The 15427-nt window shown below is 43.9% G+C and overlaps 2 protein-coding genes across 2 annotated transcripts; one reads left to right on the top strand and one right to left on the bottom strand.

The window, feature by feature from the left end:
- Nucleotides 1–2522: 2522 nt before the first annotated feature.
- LOC119315087 lies at nt 2523–7169 on the top strand. The gene is made up of 6 exons (XM_037589759.1): nt 2523–2828; nt 3239–3361; nt 5365–5544; nt 5623–5704; nt 6502–6566; nt 6672–7169. The coding sequence occupies exons 1-6, from the start codon at nt 2538–2540 to the stop codon at nt 6972–6974; spliced, it is 1044 nt and encodes a 347-aa protein (XP_037445656.1). The 5' UTR covers nt 2523–2537; the 3' UTR covers nt 6975–7169.
- A 1962-nt stretch (nt 7170–9131) lies between these two features.
- LOC119315086 (glutamyl-tRNA(Gln) amidotransferase subunit B, chloroplastic/mitochondrial-like) lies at nt 9132–14963 on the bottom strand. Its single transcript, XM_037589758.1, has 9 exons — nt 14820–14963; nt 13339–14019; nt 12372–12581; nt 11554–11694; nt 11261–11464; nt 10813–11010; nt 10116–10184; nt 9654–9770; nt 9132–9533 (listed from the first exon to the last, which is right to left on the bottom strand). Exons 2-9 carry the CDS (start codon nt 13960–13962, stop codon nt 9453–9455), a joined length of 1644 nt encoding a protein of 547 aa, XP_037445655.1. The 5' UTR covers nt 13963–14019; nt 14820–14963; the 3' UTR covers nt 9132–9452.
- Between the last annotated feature and the right edge of the window lie 464 nt (nt 14964–15427).

Below are 15427 nucleotides of genomic sequence, written 5' to 3'. Positions count from 1 at the left end.
TGTTGGGTACTCCGGCAGGTGGCTAAGAGCGGCGAGGCCATCCTCACCAACACTACCTCTGAGAAATACGCCTCATAGGATGACGATCTCAACATCTTTATGGTCTACGAGACCTTTTCTTCAAATAACCGGCGCAAAAGGGCACTCCGCGATCTCGCCGAAGTCAACCAAGTAGCTGCAATGAATCCTTGGAATGATACGGTGTAACTTTTACTGCCAATGACGAACCAAGGGCCGATCAGTCCGAGCACCAGCCGCTTTGGTCTTAAACCCGATCGTGGATAGATTTCGGCCACCAAGGTGCTCATGGACGGTGGCAGCAGACTGAACCTCATCTACGAGGACACACTCAATAAAATGCAAATGGACAAGAGTTGCATCGAGCAAAGCAGCAGCACCTTTTGAGGCATTATCCCCAGTCGAGAAGCACGATGCTCGGGGAAAATTAAACTTGATGTAGTATTCGGCACACCGGAGAACTACAGGTCCGAAGAGTTACTCTTCCATGTGGCACCTTTCAACAGCGGATATCACACCCTGCTAGGGTGAGACGCCTTCGCACGCTTTCAAGCAATACCCCATTACGGGTACATGAAGCTCAAAATGCCAGGGCCCAACTGAGTTATCACCATCACCAGTGATATGGATATAGCACTCCCCGCTGAAAACAAAATCACATTCTTGGCCCTCGAGGCACTACCTGAGGCCCTCGCGGCCAAGGAGTTAACCACTCTGCGGTCCACGGTGGACAAGGACGATGTAATCCTCGATAAGAGGTCCAAGTCCACTTCTTTCAAGCCAACAGATGAAAGAGTGAAATGTCAAGTTCACCCGACGGATCCCAACAAGACAGCCTCCATTGGAGCACAGCTGGATCCGGCGGTCGACGCCGCATCGGGTGCGTTCTTGCGCGAGAATTGGGACATCTTCGCCTGACATCCTTCGGATATGCCAGGATTCCCACGCGGACTGGCCGAACATAGCCTCAACATAATAAAGGGGTTCAAACCAGTCAAGCAAACGTTGCGGTGATTTTTCGAACCCAAGCGGCAAGCTATGGGGGAGGAGCTAGCCAAACTACTTGAAGCCGGGTTCATCAGAGAGATCAAACACCCAGACTGGCTAGTAAACCTGGTCATGGTGCCAAAGAAGGACAGATCATGACGCCTTTGTGTCGATTTCAAAGACCTCAACAAGGCCTTCCCTAAGGACCCCTTCTCGCTGCCCCGCATTGACCAAATCATTGACGCGGCTGTAGGACACGATTCATTGTGCTTCCTCGACGCATACTCCAGATACCATCAAATCAAGATGATAGTTTCGATTAGCTTCGATTTTGTCACTTTTGCCTAGATTACCACGGATGTGATTTCTTCGTGAAACATCATATGCGAGTATACCGGTTGACTATGTATACTTAAAAAATAAATTCATAAAAGGTGCATGCGCACTCATGTTCACCAAATCCGCGTCCATAAAATATACTATTCATACCGGTTGACTTTTTCTAGAATTTTTTTGAATTTACTATTCATAAAAGGTGCGCGCACCCATGTTCATCAAATCCGCGTCCACAAAATATACTCCCTTCATTTTTGTATACAAGGTCACAAACCCATATTACAGGTACCAACATAAAAATCAATGCAATGTTTAAGTCAATATTGCAAGCTAGGTTGTCACCTTGTTTGTCGTGTTAATTAATGTGGTTTTTCTCTCCCACGCACAACAAGATAACCCTCTTACTCCTCGTTGGTTGATTAATGTTGGAAATGCAAGCCAACCTTATCACTCCCGCATGCACGCAAACACTGTTCAAGAATTCACCCGATTAATCAGTTAATGAGCCAGTTAATCGCTACTCATAGCTTGGCCGAATCGAATAACACTTATTCATCGCGTTAACTTGTCAGGCCGATTAATTGGTTAGTTAGACCAATTAATCAGTTGTCATGCTGATTAATCCCTGCTGACCCATTAACAAGTGGGCAAACAAAGCCCAAAATTTTGGCCCATAACCCCATCCGGCCCCATGCCGCTCCGTAATAGATATGATTAATAATTTTACCTCCTTTCTATATTTCTCATATGTGTATGGCAACATATTTTGGTATACTATATAGCTGGGGCCTAGGAGCATGAGAATATGGAATAATACATTAAAAAATTTAGATATATGTTGGCAAGTTTCTATTCAATCTACCGATTAATAGTCGACTGATTAATTCAGTTAATAGGCTGATTCACTGATTAATCGCTACTCCTAAACTAACCGAGCAGCTACCAGGTAACGGTTTCTTGAACATTGCACGCAAATGATATTAATGTCCCCGGATGCTAATATGAGGCAAACATTATTAATTTTATCTCGATTAATGTTAGTGGTCTTGTATAGTTGCAAATTGTAATTTTGATAGTGGCTTGTATGAAAAATGAAGGGAGTACTTCAATTTCCGTGGAGCAATCCATCCGATTTCGCGTCGCCGGAACCCCCTCTAACTGTCAAAAAAAAAAAAAAACAGAGGAGGAGCGGAGCCATGGCGGGGATCCTGGCGTGGGCGGCCGACGTGGTCGGCGGCGCCGGCGACAGCGACGACGAGGCCGCCGCCGAGCGCGAGCGCGCCGCGGCCATGACCCCGGAGCAGCGGCTCCGCGCCGCCGACCTGGACGCGCGGGCGTCGTCGCTGCGGCGCGCGATCCAGGACCTGCGCGCCCGCGTGCCCCCGCCGAACGTCGCGCAGCGGCTGCCGCACCTGCACGCTCACTCCCTCGCCTCCTCCGCCGCCCTCGCGCTCCAGCTCAACGCCCACTCCTCCACCAAGGAGCAGGTAGCCCTTCCTTCTTCCACACTCCAGTTTCTGGCGTCCGCGCAGATCCAATGTTGCATACATGGATTTTATGCGAATAGCCTTCGATTTGAGAATAGCGCATCCTAGCACATCCCATTTGAGTACGTGATTAACAAGTGCTACCCGTATGTGGATATCTGTAGCTGTTAATTCCATTATGAATGTGATTGAGCCAAACTTGCTGTGACTACTCCTTTTCTATTTCATAGTTTCGGAGTGGGTCTGCTGATAACAGTGATAATGTGATATGATCATTTCTATCACCTGCTCTTATCACTTTCGACATCTATGGTCAAGATTTCCCACTCACAGTGGAACCGATGTGATGGTTCTGTAAATTTCGCGTTCCTAAATGTATATCTGTAATGTAAATTGACCACCTTTTGTAGGCACTGCATAGAGAGGTGAAAATTCAAGAGGAAAATACCGCCTATGAGAAGGCGATATCCGATTGCCGCCAGAAAATTCAGGAGAAGCAGATGGAGGCTGCTGTGCTCCAGAGTAATTTGAAGGTACATTGTCATATGGTTGCACCTTTTAAGTACTTGTTCTACCCTTATGCCATTTTCTCTCTGTTTTTCGTGTCCCTTCCGTAGTCTCTTTCGTAGGTGATATGGGCCAAGGACCATATGGTAGTGTCGAACTAGGCAGCAGCTCTCTCTTAAAAAATAGATAGTTAGAATTGCTATCTTAGAGATAGGATTTCAAAGAGTAGGGCTGACAATTTAAATTAGGATCCAACATGTGGTTCAAATCAAGAGCCGTCCTATGTATAAATGACTAGTGGGTACTCTTTTGATATTAAAGAAGAATGCCGGAGTAGTGAGCCTTCAACCTTGCCTCTCTGGTGCAATTCTTCTCCCTCTCTAATTCTTGACATTTAACAATCTTCCTTTATTGTATCATATTTGTTGTGAACCTTGATCCACCACTTTACATGGGTGGGAGTTAATCGTTTCCTATAGGCATGACTCTGACTTATCCATTAAGACTTGAACTTACCTTTGGCAATTTAATCTTCTTCAAACTCTATCTCTAGCAGTGTAATCTAACTCCAAGTCTTGAGCTTTATCCTTAGGGCGCTGATAAGCGCCGGTGCGCCGGCCGAAACTTACGGCCGGTCCTACCGCGCACGTACGATCTGGATGGTTGTAGCCGCACGATCTTCGTTGTTGTAACTGCTTCGTTCAGGAAAACAGGACAAAGAAAAATCCATGGCGCCTGTCACCCGCGTCCATGCCGTGATCCTTCAAGACGCCAGCCCTCGTCGGCCGTCCTCGCCCTCTTGCCGCCCTCGTTGCCGGCGGTCGTCCTCGCAGCACCAACCTCCCCGGTTCCAACAAGGATGGGTCGCCCCTGCAGCAAATCGTCGCTGCCTTCTAGCACGCCCGCCGTCTCTTAGTTGCAGCACCTAGCCGCCGCTGTCGTAGCACGTCTGTCGCCGCACAACCGTGCTGCCGGCCGCAGTCCTCAACATCGTCGTTCGCGCAAAAATCAGAACGCCGGTTGAAGCTTTTTCTCACGTAATGGAAGCTTTTTTTCCACGCCGGTTGTAGCTTTTTACAGACTTGAAGCTTTTCCTGAAGCCGACTGAAGCTTTTTTCATCGCGGGTTGAAGCTTTTCCTAAGCCGTTTGAAACTTTTTTCCATTGTTGAAGCTTTTTTTCCGCGTCCATCGGCGCCCGTCGCCCACCTGTTTGCAGCATCGCCGCGCAGCGGTTGTATCAACTCCGTATGTCGCTTCCAACATTGTAGGATCGTCGGTTGACGCTTTCAATTATAAGAGTATGATTGTAGCTTTTTTAGTTCACGGTGGTTCGATTGGAACTTTTTCAAACTATAGTTGAAACTTTCCATATAAACGGTTGTAGCTCTTCGGTCACAGAGTTGTCCAGTTGAAGCTTTGTATACTACCGGTTGAAGCTTTCAAATTAAACGGTGGAAGCTTTTCTCAAGAACGATTATAGCATCGTCTCAGCTATCAGACGCCATGGCTGGTCGTGACTCGTGAGACATCGTCGGTTAACAGCGTCGTGCGCAAAACTCTTGCAACTCCCCTCATGGCGACTTCTCCGGCCCTCACCGTCTTCTCCGCCCCGTCGTGGCTTCCCCTAACAGCAAGGGGGCATCATGCCTGTGCGTGGGGTGCGGAGATGGAGGAAAAGAACGGTTCCAACTACCCCCACATCGTGAGGAAGAAGAAGTGCAAGAGAAGGAAAAAAAAGATTCAGAGAAGTAGTGCTCGTGGCCTGTACGACGCACGATCCAGACGGATCGCAAGGCTTGGGTGCGACCGGCCCAATCTTCGGCCGGCGCCCCGGCTCGAAACATTATCCTTATCCTTAGCAATCCAATCTAACTCAAATTAATTATTCTTATCTCCACTTCCCAACCAATAATGCTCAAGCAGGACGTTCATGAACAGGCTCTCCTTGAATGCATCTTCCCTGTTTCAGCCAAAATTTGCAGGAGCTGGCACAACAGATAGCACTGTAATATAATATGATATTTGCAGGAAATGGAAATTGCAGAGCTGGATTTAAAGGCAAAGGTTGACAATGCTATCATGGAGCAAGAGGCTGCTCAACATAAAGCATCAATGGCTGCTTCGGAAGCTACTGGAAATGCTCTGCTAGAAGCTGAATCGTTGATGAATCTCAAGTCTAAAGACTTGGAAGAGAAGAAGGGGGAGTTGGTATGACATTTATAGCATCTCTTGTTTGTAGATAAAAAATGCATGTTTGGCTGTCAATGACTTTTTCATCTTACACAGAAATTATTGGAAGACAAGATACAAAGATTGGAGAAAGTATGGTCCTCGGTTGAAGAAGAATCTTTGAAAAATCCAAGTCCTGGTACTTTCCCCGAGAATATTAACTAGCTCTATTTTATTCATCTTTACTTGCACTAGTATAGGTAGCATAGATTGTTGAAGCTGTTACCTTGCATACTTTATAACCTATCCCTAGTAATGTATGATTGTGCAAAACGACACAATGCTTAAATCAAGTGTTACTTAAGCTAGTGCCTTTTAGTAAAGAGTAAACAACACACCTAAAGCTACATGTGTATCTGTGGAAGCACCTTTTTTTTTAACTGAGAAACACCAAATTGTGTGCAACAAAGATAGTTTTAGTATTGCCTTATGCAAACATGTACTTGCGTGATCAAAATGTTCAATTTTGATGAGATGGGTTCCAAATTTCTTTCTGTTGGACTAGAAATTTTTTAGTCGTGACATTGTACTTTGTGAGGTGGTCAACCAGCTAACCTGTCTGCAAGGTCCATGGATCTGAAACCATGATGCTTAAAGGATGGTCGTACCTGTTAGTGTCAAGAGCTTTGTTCAGTGTGGTGATGGTGGGTGATCCATTTGTGGATATAAAATGACTGGGATTATATATATAAAATGACTGGGATTTTATATCTCTGTTTTAAAATAAACACTTGATAGCACCGTTATTTAATGTAGCCATAAAAATCTGAACAGACTTTAATTATAACCTAATAGATCCTCATAGGATGTAGTGCCAAAGACAACTAGTTAAGTGGGTTTCCTTTTTTCTTAAGAAGTGATGCCCAGTTATACCCACCGAAAAATTATTCCTGCTGTTACATCGTCTTGTACAAATCGGTTGTCCTCTCTCCGCAGCCCAGAGGGAGAAGGTACTGGAGAAACAATTACATAGCCTCATTGAACAGTTGACAGCTAAACAAGTGAGCTTCATATTCTTCAGTCTACCAACTGCAGTATCTTGTTAATTTCTCATGGTTCTTCCCTCCTAATATCTTAGAACATACTTTTGGTCTTCTACTTCCTAGGCTCAAGCTGAAAGGCTCATCACTGATATACATGCCAAAGAAAAGGATCTGGAAAGGTTGAACAGTATACAGAGAAATCTTCACAGCGGCTCCAGCGAAGCAGGTGCAGCACGGAACCGGTTCGGCGGAGGGCTTCTGAGCGGGGATGAAGATTCTGGCTCCAAAGCTGCCCGGAGACCCGGCCAATCCGGTGGTTTTAGAACAGAAGGCCAGAAAAGGCTCATGATTCTTAGGTCCGCTTTTGTTCTCTATATCTTGGTACTGCACGTTGTCGTCTTCATAAAGATATCAGTTTCGAACTAGGCAGTGTACAAAACACAAGTACTATACCCTTGTGTAAATAGCACATGTAAAATTGATGGTGGTTGTATTTTTTGGAGCTTAACTTGCAGCCCCTGAGTTTGGGCCTTGTTTTAAACTAGAGCAAGTGATGAGCGCATCGATGTGATCCCTGTTGCTGAATTTTTCTGAGGATAAGATTTCATGTTTACTTGCCCATCAGAAGGTGCAAATTTCATCTGGCATTCACTTGAAGCTGTAAGATTTTGATAGGCAATGTATGTGAATGCTTTGTATGTTCTACTGATCTACTGACCCAGCTAACCAACCACCTCACTCACCGCAGAGATGCTTATATCTCCTTGTGGTCTAGGAATTAGTTTCCTAACCACTGCTTGTGGCTCCATCTTGACTACCCTGTCAACCACTGCTCTTGACTCCATCTTGATTGCCCCTTGAGCGTCCTCTAGAGGGAGGTGAGGGTGTAGGCACACCATATGGTCCAATATGTTTCTTGAGTTCACTGACATGGAAGGTTGGGTGTAATTGGCATCCTTTCTGAATGGGCCATAAAACCTTGAATGTAGTTGCAAATTCCTGTGAATGCCGACGGAAGTGTGTCCCTTTCTTTTCTGCTTTTGTCAGCATAGTATTTCATCCTCTCCTAAGCTCTCAACAAGTTGTCCTTGATAGTTTTGAGATGCTAGGTGCATGTTTTGTAGTAATGTGGGGGTATCGTCATTGATAGAATCCGGTAGGTTAGATTCGCCTACCATAGGAGGTGGGAACCCATACAATGCTTGGAAAGGCGTCATTTTCAGAGAAGTACGGAAAATTGTGTTGTTGCCAACCATGAATGCCATTTCTTGGGTTTGTCAAAGGCCATGCACTTCAAGTAATTCTCCAAGCACCTGTTCACCCTTTCAGTTTATCCATCTGTTTTGGATGATATGAAGTGCTGAAATGGAGTTTGGCTCCCTAGGATTTGAGTGTTGGCAGAGGTGGTTCGTCAATATTATCTCTATCAATGACTATACCAAAAAGAAGGCCATGTACTTTGAAGGTATTCTCTGAGAAAACTCCAGCAACTTTCATCACCGTGGTAAGGTGTTCAATAAAGAGAAAGTGAACATATTTGATGAATCTATCTACCACAACTAGTGTTCTAAAAAATAGTTGACCCCTCAACAAAGTCCAAACAAAATCAGGTAGTGGCAGGGGTTTGTAGTATGTTCAGACTCGTTGAGCTGGTAAATAGAGCATATGCTTTGAAAAAAAATTGATCACATCTTTAGGCCTCCCCAGTGGAACAAGAGTTTCAATTTCTCATAAGTAGCTCTTTCCCAAGAGTGACCTCCCGCAGTTCAAATTTATGAAAGGAAGTGATGAGATCATGCCTAAGTGATCTGTTACTGGCTATATCCACTTTCTTTTTGTGTCTGAGAATGTCATGTTTCAAAGTATAATTTGGATGCGAGGAGGCACTAATAGAGATTTATGTAATTAGCTCCTGCGCTTGCCATCAGTGCCATAAGATTTGACTAGCTCAGTTATACATAGAGGTATGCAGTGCCATACATCAAGGAATGAACGTAATGTTTAACTCTTGATATTGCATATGCATTGTTGTTTTCTCTGCTTCTTTCGCGTTCCATTGTATATGAATGTCCCAATAGTTTAACCAACAATTTTTTAGGTGGCCACCAAATGGAAGTTGGAAAAAGGTTATCAATGTTGTGGTGGTACATCGACAAGCCGCAGCTAGTTGCGCGTCGCCCATTGTGCATGAAACATAGGGCGCCGGAAGGAGGTTTCTTTCGCAACACACTGCAGTTGACTAGCATGCTGTAACTGCCTCCATACCAAGAATTCACGCCATTCAAGTGTTGACAAGCAAGTGATCAGCCTTTTTGTGAATCACTGAAGCAAAATGTACAATTTTTCCGCTGTGTGCCCACGGTTGCTTCTTCTATAAAATTGAAACACCAATTTAAACGTACATTTCTTCACATATACCTTACGGTCCTACCGGACGTGCGTTTGAAAATTTTGGAAGGGTGTTGCCACAAATGTCAGCTTATTTCAGTGAAGAAATATTGGTGATGCAGTGGTCTAAATTCCAAATGAAAAAAAAAAGTTTACAGCTGCATACAACCAAAATGTAGATGCTCACATTTGAAGTTCTAGGATGTAAAACAATAAATAGAAAAACGGGATATAGTAACATGTAACTCTACGCAGATAATTCATCTGTACAGCACACTACTCCATTCTTATTATCAGCTCAAACACAGTGTTATGTGAGCTGGATTGTTTTTTCTTACAAAATCCGGCTCTAAACAGGGGGAAACGAGATCCATCCCAAATTCAAAGCAAGAACTACGCCTACAAAAACCAGAATCGGAGATGTTTTCGCCCAAAATTGTAGTTCCCGCTGCAGGGTTTTGCTTTCGTTCGATGTTCCAGTCATCAAGGACCACTTGATGCGCCAAGAAAAAACCCTCAACAGCTGCCCTTCAGCTTCTCCCCCAGGATTTTGTTCAATAAAACAGGGCTTGCTTTACCCTTTGATGCTTTCATCACCTGGAACCAAAATATGGTCAGCTCTCGTGAGTGCGGAAACATATGCGAAGGCTACCCAAGGGGAAACATATACTAAGGTTAACCAAGGGGAGCACAGCTACACACTAAAAAATAACTAACCTGGCCAGCAAAATAGCCCTGCAACTTGGTTTTCCCAGCCCGATACTGCTCAAGTTGCTTCGGATTGTCAGCGAGTACTTGATCTACCATGGCCTCAATTGCTGCTGGATCTGCAATCTGCCATTTCCCAGTAGTAAATGTTAGTTGGAAAACCCAAGCACAGACTAAAAACACTGACATAGCATCAGCTACATCATGCACAACATTAATTATCTCATCACAACATATCAGAAAATGTGTAGAAAAACTGATGAAATCAAAAGGGCACCTAATCTTTTTGCCAATTTTCAGCTTTAAATTTCATTTAGAAGGTACTCGTTGTCTGGTTGTTCCTCGATGGAAGCTACAAGCCAAAAGTTGGCAACACACTTGAAACCGGTGGCAGGGCCGCAGCATTAATTATATATTTTAAACATTCAAACTACTACGAGTCCAAATAGTAACCAATGTGACCACATTTACCTGAACCAGATCCTTCTCCTCTATCACAGACTTAACAGTTCCGCCTTTGGCAATGAGGTCAACCACAATCTGCAAGACGCAGAATCAGGAAGAAGGTATTAGAAGTTTAGAATGCCATGACTAATGGCAAAGCCTGAGAAGAATGCATATTCGTAACAGAACACGAGGCATGCAACATATGTCAGAATAACTGAAGTACTAAAGTTCATTCTTGCGCAACCTGCAAACACTCTTGGTACTAAGCAGCAGGGGAAAGACCAGAAATTGCTCTTTTCCTATTTGAAACTTATTTCTACCATAGTAATCCTGTGTCCTACTACGGAAATCTTCAGCCATTTCTTTTTGTAGGGCATATTTTGATTGGTCAGGACAAGGCTTTGACCAACAAATACTTCATTAGTATATATAACATAAAATTGATATCATTAGATTTGTATTTTAGTACTTACTATTAGGATTTTTGTATCACATAAACAACATATTAACAGAGTATTTTTTTTGGCGCTAAGCCTTGTCTTAACCAATCAAAATAGACCCTACAAAAAGAAACAGAGGGAGTACAAAAGAAACTTTCGAGTATCAAGTTCTGGATGCCAGAATTAGTGCAGCAGCAGCGTAGCACAATTAAAATGAAGAGACTGCATATAACATGCTTTGACCAGCGTAGATAAAAAAAGAATTTAGTTAAGCAATGTACCTCCTTGGCAATTTTCCCACTGATAGTTCCATTCTTTATGTATGCAATCATTTCAGAAAGCTCCAGAGGTGTTAATTTACTTTCATCAATAGAAAGTTTTTCATCCTTCAGATAAGCAGTAATATCACCCATGATCCAGTTGGCAGCTAGCTTTGCATCAGCGCCATGCTCGAGTGTGGAATCAAAGAAATGAGCAACCTGGGATGAACATACACAGATCAGATCGCCAAAGCTGCAGTAAATAATAGAGAAATGGGTTGTCAGGAAAGGAGACAAGAAACTGGAGGAACTTTTAAATGTATAACACAAGACATTAGGAGATCATGTGATCCAACAAAATATATGAACCTCAAGCAAGCCTGATTGAATAAAATAGGACTTCCAAATACACCTCCACAAAGCATGCACATCCATGACAAGGGAAAATGGAAGTACTGAAGATGATTACCTTATCGTCATTAGCTAGGAAAATAACATCTTGCATGCTGAGTCCCATGTTCTCATAGCGCCTACGCTTTGCCTCAGGAAGCTCGGGCATCAAATTACGAATTTCATCAATGTACTCACTAGTGAGAACAACTTCAGGAAGATCAGGCTCGGGAAAATATCTATAGTCGGCGAGTCCCTCCTTTTTTCGCATTGTAAAAGTTTTCTGAGAATGTAGATAAAGAAACGGATTTAGAAACTCTAGGAAAAGTTAAATAGGTGAGCACAAGCTAACGACAAATGTGAGATAACAACCTGAGAGGACTCATCCCAAAGACGGGTTTCTTGTACAATTTGATCAGCCTGGCTTCCTTTGTGAAGAAGAATCTGCCGGGAGATCTCATAGTCTATTGCCCTACTTATTGCAGAAAATGAGTTCATATTCTTTATTTCAACCTGCCAGAAATTAGAAGTGAAGAAGCATGTCATGCCACATTGCCATGTGCAGTAACAGCGAACAAACAATGAGGACTTTAATTTATTTTCCATTTACTACAATGATACATCAACTAATGATCTAAGGAACTGCTTGCTCTCAGAAAATGGTTCTTTTGTAATGTCCATTGTTGCTAAGATTCCATGGTCAGTGCCATTGGTCTTAACACTGCTGAAGTCCATGACTCTGGTAACTTTTCTTGATATTTCTGAAGGCAAAGAAAATAACTAGGATACACGAAAACATCTACAATTTTCACAAGCACAACTGACAATCATACATGAAGGACTTTTGTCCAAACCTCTACACAGAGAACCAAACCTCTGAAAGTTCAAAAATATTTCATGCACCAACTGAATGGCTAACCAGATAACTTCCTTATGTGAACATGCAATGTCAATATTGTATGCTGTACTGAAAGAAAATCCAGGAGAATCTATCATATAATGGGAAATCATCATTTAAACTGATATATTTATCAGAACTAATCAGGCCTTAATGGCCTAAAATAGTAATATGAGGTCCTGAATAAGTTTGTGTACTGATGAATCATCAGAACATATCCGTGATGCAGATGTTCTGGACATGGAATATAGAATAACAATCAGTTGGGAACTTTTAAAGTTTTGTTCATTACCTTTGTACCAAATTCTGATTGTCCAATTGGTCGAACAGAAACATTCACATCACAGCGAAGGGAACCTTCATCCATGTTACCATTGCCCACTCCCAGGTACCTAACAAGCCTTTGCATCTCAGCACCATACTCAGCAGCCTCTATCCCTGTCCTCATATCTGGCTCTGAGACAATCTCAAGCAAAGGAACACCGGCTCTGTTTAAGTCAACCTAGCCGACCAGAATAGAGATACAGATTAACCACTTGAAACATGTAGTTACTAGTGCAATTAGCCAATACATAATTGTTTGATTCTGAGTTAACTTTGTTCTTGTCTCCATCTTTGATTCTGTTCAGATTGGAGGGTGTAAGTACACAATAACATGGTTCAGAAATACTCTCACATAACCACAGATGTATTGGCACATTATTACAAGTTGCCCCCAACCTCATCTTCTTGTATTAGGTTTGAGGAAGAAAGTCTTTTAGTTTTTTTTATCAAAGCCACAAAGAGATAAAGATGCTGATCTGATATTAATTGCAGTTCACCACTTCACCTGTTCTTGCCCCATGAAGTTGTGCCGCATTTGAATCTCAGTTGGATATGATGCTGGTACTTATATTCTGTATGATAGGCAGGGGTAAACCAATGACCACATAATAACTATAGATAAGTGTGATACTGATACCCTCTATGTATATGCCCCCTGTAGCAAAAATGCATAAGAAGCATAATCCCCTGTATCACTTTATCTTCTGAGTTCATAACAAGATGTCAAACTTGTCTTAAATAAATTCTGTGACTCTTCATCTTTAGCATTTATGAATGCAATGGTTTAGAAAATGTACTGTTGCTCTGTGGTGGATGTCAACTTTTTCCATGATTCCAGAGCCATATTTGCAGCATAACAGAATAGCATGAGAAGTTGATAAGACTACAAAATTTTAATGGAAAACAGGTAGTTAACCAGGAATAACAAGGAAAACCTGAGAGTAACTTCCGGATTCAGAATGAAGCAGCTTGCCAGCATCTTCTTCCATATGAACCCTCGTGACCCCAAATCGCCTGTGACCACCACCAAACTCAACTGGAATATCCACATCAAGGTAACCCTTCTCAGCAATTGGAATGTCAAACTGCGAAATCTGGTACCCCTTGGGTAGGTCCGGGTAGAAGTACTGCTTCCGATCAAACTTGGATGTCATGGAGATCTTGCAGTTGAGAGCAAGGCCCATTTTCACTGCACACTCAACAACCTTTGCATTCAGAAGCGGCAATGTTCCAGGGTGGCCCATGCAGGTGGGGCAAACAGTGCTGTTAGGCTGCGAGCCATAGTTGTTTGGGCAGGAGCAAAATGCCTTTGTGATGGTCGAGAGCTGGACATGGGTCTCAATGCCGATAACGGATTCAAAACCTTGTGTCTTCTGCTCCGCCGCCTCCTTAGTAGCCTGTTGAATTGACTTGGGCACTGCTTTGGGCTCAGTAGTCTGCACACTCTCCGCCCTAGTTGTGAAGTGAGCTAGTGGACGGTGTTGAGTGGTACAGAACAGGCTGAAATTTGCTCTAAATAAGGTTGGTGTTCTGATCCCTCGGAGAAGCGTTAGAGCCATTGTGGTCAATGCGCCTCTCGTGAATCGCAATTCACAATCTACTGGGTGGACCACAGCCTGCGAGCGGGGGAAAACAATATTGAATACAGCCTGATCTCAGGATAACAGAAGAAACCTGTAATAATTGCATAAATAAAGTACAGATTCTATGATGAGAACGAGACTCGAAGTAATTTAGATAAACTGCAAGACATTAGCAAGGTTTACAATTTAGCAAGCATACTTTGATGAAGTTTAGGTGGCTAGTTGGCTACAACCTAATTTTCAGAGGTGATTTTCTAGGAAAGATGCATCAAGCCATTGTTCTCCACAAGAGCGACCAATCAGTGAATAATCAAGCCTACTCTATACTTCCAAACCTGGCTACTGACTGGTCGCTCACGTGGAGAACAAGTATGGTTTGATGCATCTTTTCAGAAAATCACTGTTTGAAAATTGGGTTGATTTATCATTCATGAATGCAGCCACCTAAAATTCATGAAAGTATACCGGGTAGTAGATACGGATATAGGGATACGGCAATTTCTAGAAACAACCTTACGGAGATACTGCGAGTATATAGAAATAATTAAAGAAAAATGCAGCATTCAGCATGTACTGAAGACTTAAATAATTTTAAGATGTGTGATCGGCGCCAGTCCCACTCCCAATCCCCCAACAGAAGCTTGATGCCTGCCATGCCACTGCCCCGAGATGTCATTCATTCCCACTCTCCGCTCCCTAGCCAACAAGGACACACGTCGACAGAAAGCTAAATAGAACAGCAACGGCAAGAGCGGAAGCCAGCAGGCGAGAGGGGGGAAGGACTAAGGAGGGAGGGGAGAAGAGGGCGTGGGCCGTCATATTACTCTGCTTACCTCTGGGAGCAGAGATGATTCAGCGGCGCCGGCGGCGCGGTCGCCGGAGCTTGGAGTGGAGCGGCGCGTCCCCCCGGGGAGATACTGTGGCGCGGCTGGTCCACCGCTCCTCGATGTCCAGGGTTCGCTCGACGCAAATGGGCCTTGCTGGGCTTCTCGCTCCTGTTGGGCCAGCTCTTTTGAGCTTTTGTAGTGTTTTTCGTTTGCGGGGATTTTGTGAAGAGGAAAGTATCGTTTTCCCCCTCAAATCCTGTCTGATGGACCAATTTTCCCTCAAAGTCTAAAACCGGATCAATCAGCCCCTAAACTCTCCAAAACCGGATCAATTCTCCCCCATGGTGGTTTTGCACCAGATTTAGGTGGTTTTGACTAGTCTCCTTGCTGACTGGACAATGCTGACTTGGCAGATGCAACTTTCCCCAATTTTTAATTGCAATCCGCTCCCTCGCCGCGAAGCACTCTGTCGCCCCCTCGCCGCCCCATCGCCGTCCCCTCGCCGCCCCATCGCCGTCCCCTCGCCGCCCCCTCGCCGCCCCATCGCCGTCCCCTTGCCGTCCCCTCGCCGCCCCCTCGCCGCCCCCTCGCTCGCCGCAGTCCATGGCGTCTGC

This window comes from Triticum dicoccoides, chromosome 6A, assembly GCF_002162155.2.
Source record: "Triticum dicoccoides isolate Atlit2015 ecotype Zavitan chromosome 6A, WEW_v2.0, whole genome shotgun sequence".
Lineage (NCBI taxonomy): Eukaryota > Viridiplantae > Streptophyta > Magnoliopsida > Poales > Poaceae > Triticum > Triticum dicoccoides.
Note: the sequence above shows the minus strand (reverse complement) of the source record. Positions and strands in the feature narration are given on the sequence as shown.

What these genes read in the sequence shown, in the direction of transcription:
- LOC119315087 (XM_037589759.1), top strand. Translation starts at nt 2,538, where the DNA reads ATGGCGGGGATCCTGGCGTGGGCGGCCGACGTGGTCGGCGGCGCCGGC. An exon ending in ACTCCTCCACCAAGGAGCAG is followed by an intron (nt 2,829 to 3,238) that starts GTAGCCCTTCCT and finishes CACCTTTTGTAG; the next exon opens with GCACTGCATAGAGAGGTGAA. An exon ending in AAGAGAAGAAGGGGGAGTTG is followed by an intron (nt 5,545 to 5,622) that starts GTATGACATTTA and finishes CATCTTACACAG; the next exon opens with AAATTATTGGAAGACAAGAT.
- LOC119315086 (XM_037589758.1), bottom strand. Translation starts at nt 13,962, where the DNA reads ATGGCTCTAACGCTTCTCCGAGGGATCAGAACACCAACCTTATTTAGA. An exon ending in AATCCGGAAGTTACTCTCAG is followed by an intron (nt 12,582 to 13,338) that starts GTTTTCCTTGTT and finishes CTGGTCGGCTAG; the next exon opens with GTTGACTTAAACAGAGCCGG. An exon ending in AATCAGAATTTGGTACAAAG is followed by an intron (nt 11,695 to 12,371) that starts GTAATGAACAAA and finishes AATTTCTGGCAG; the next exon opens with GTTGAAATAAAGAATATGAA.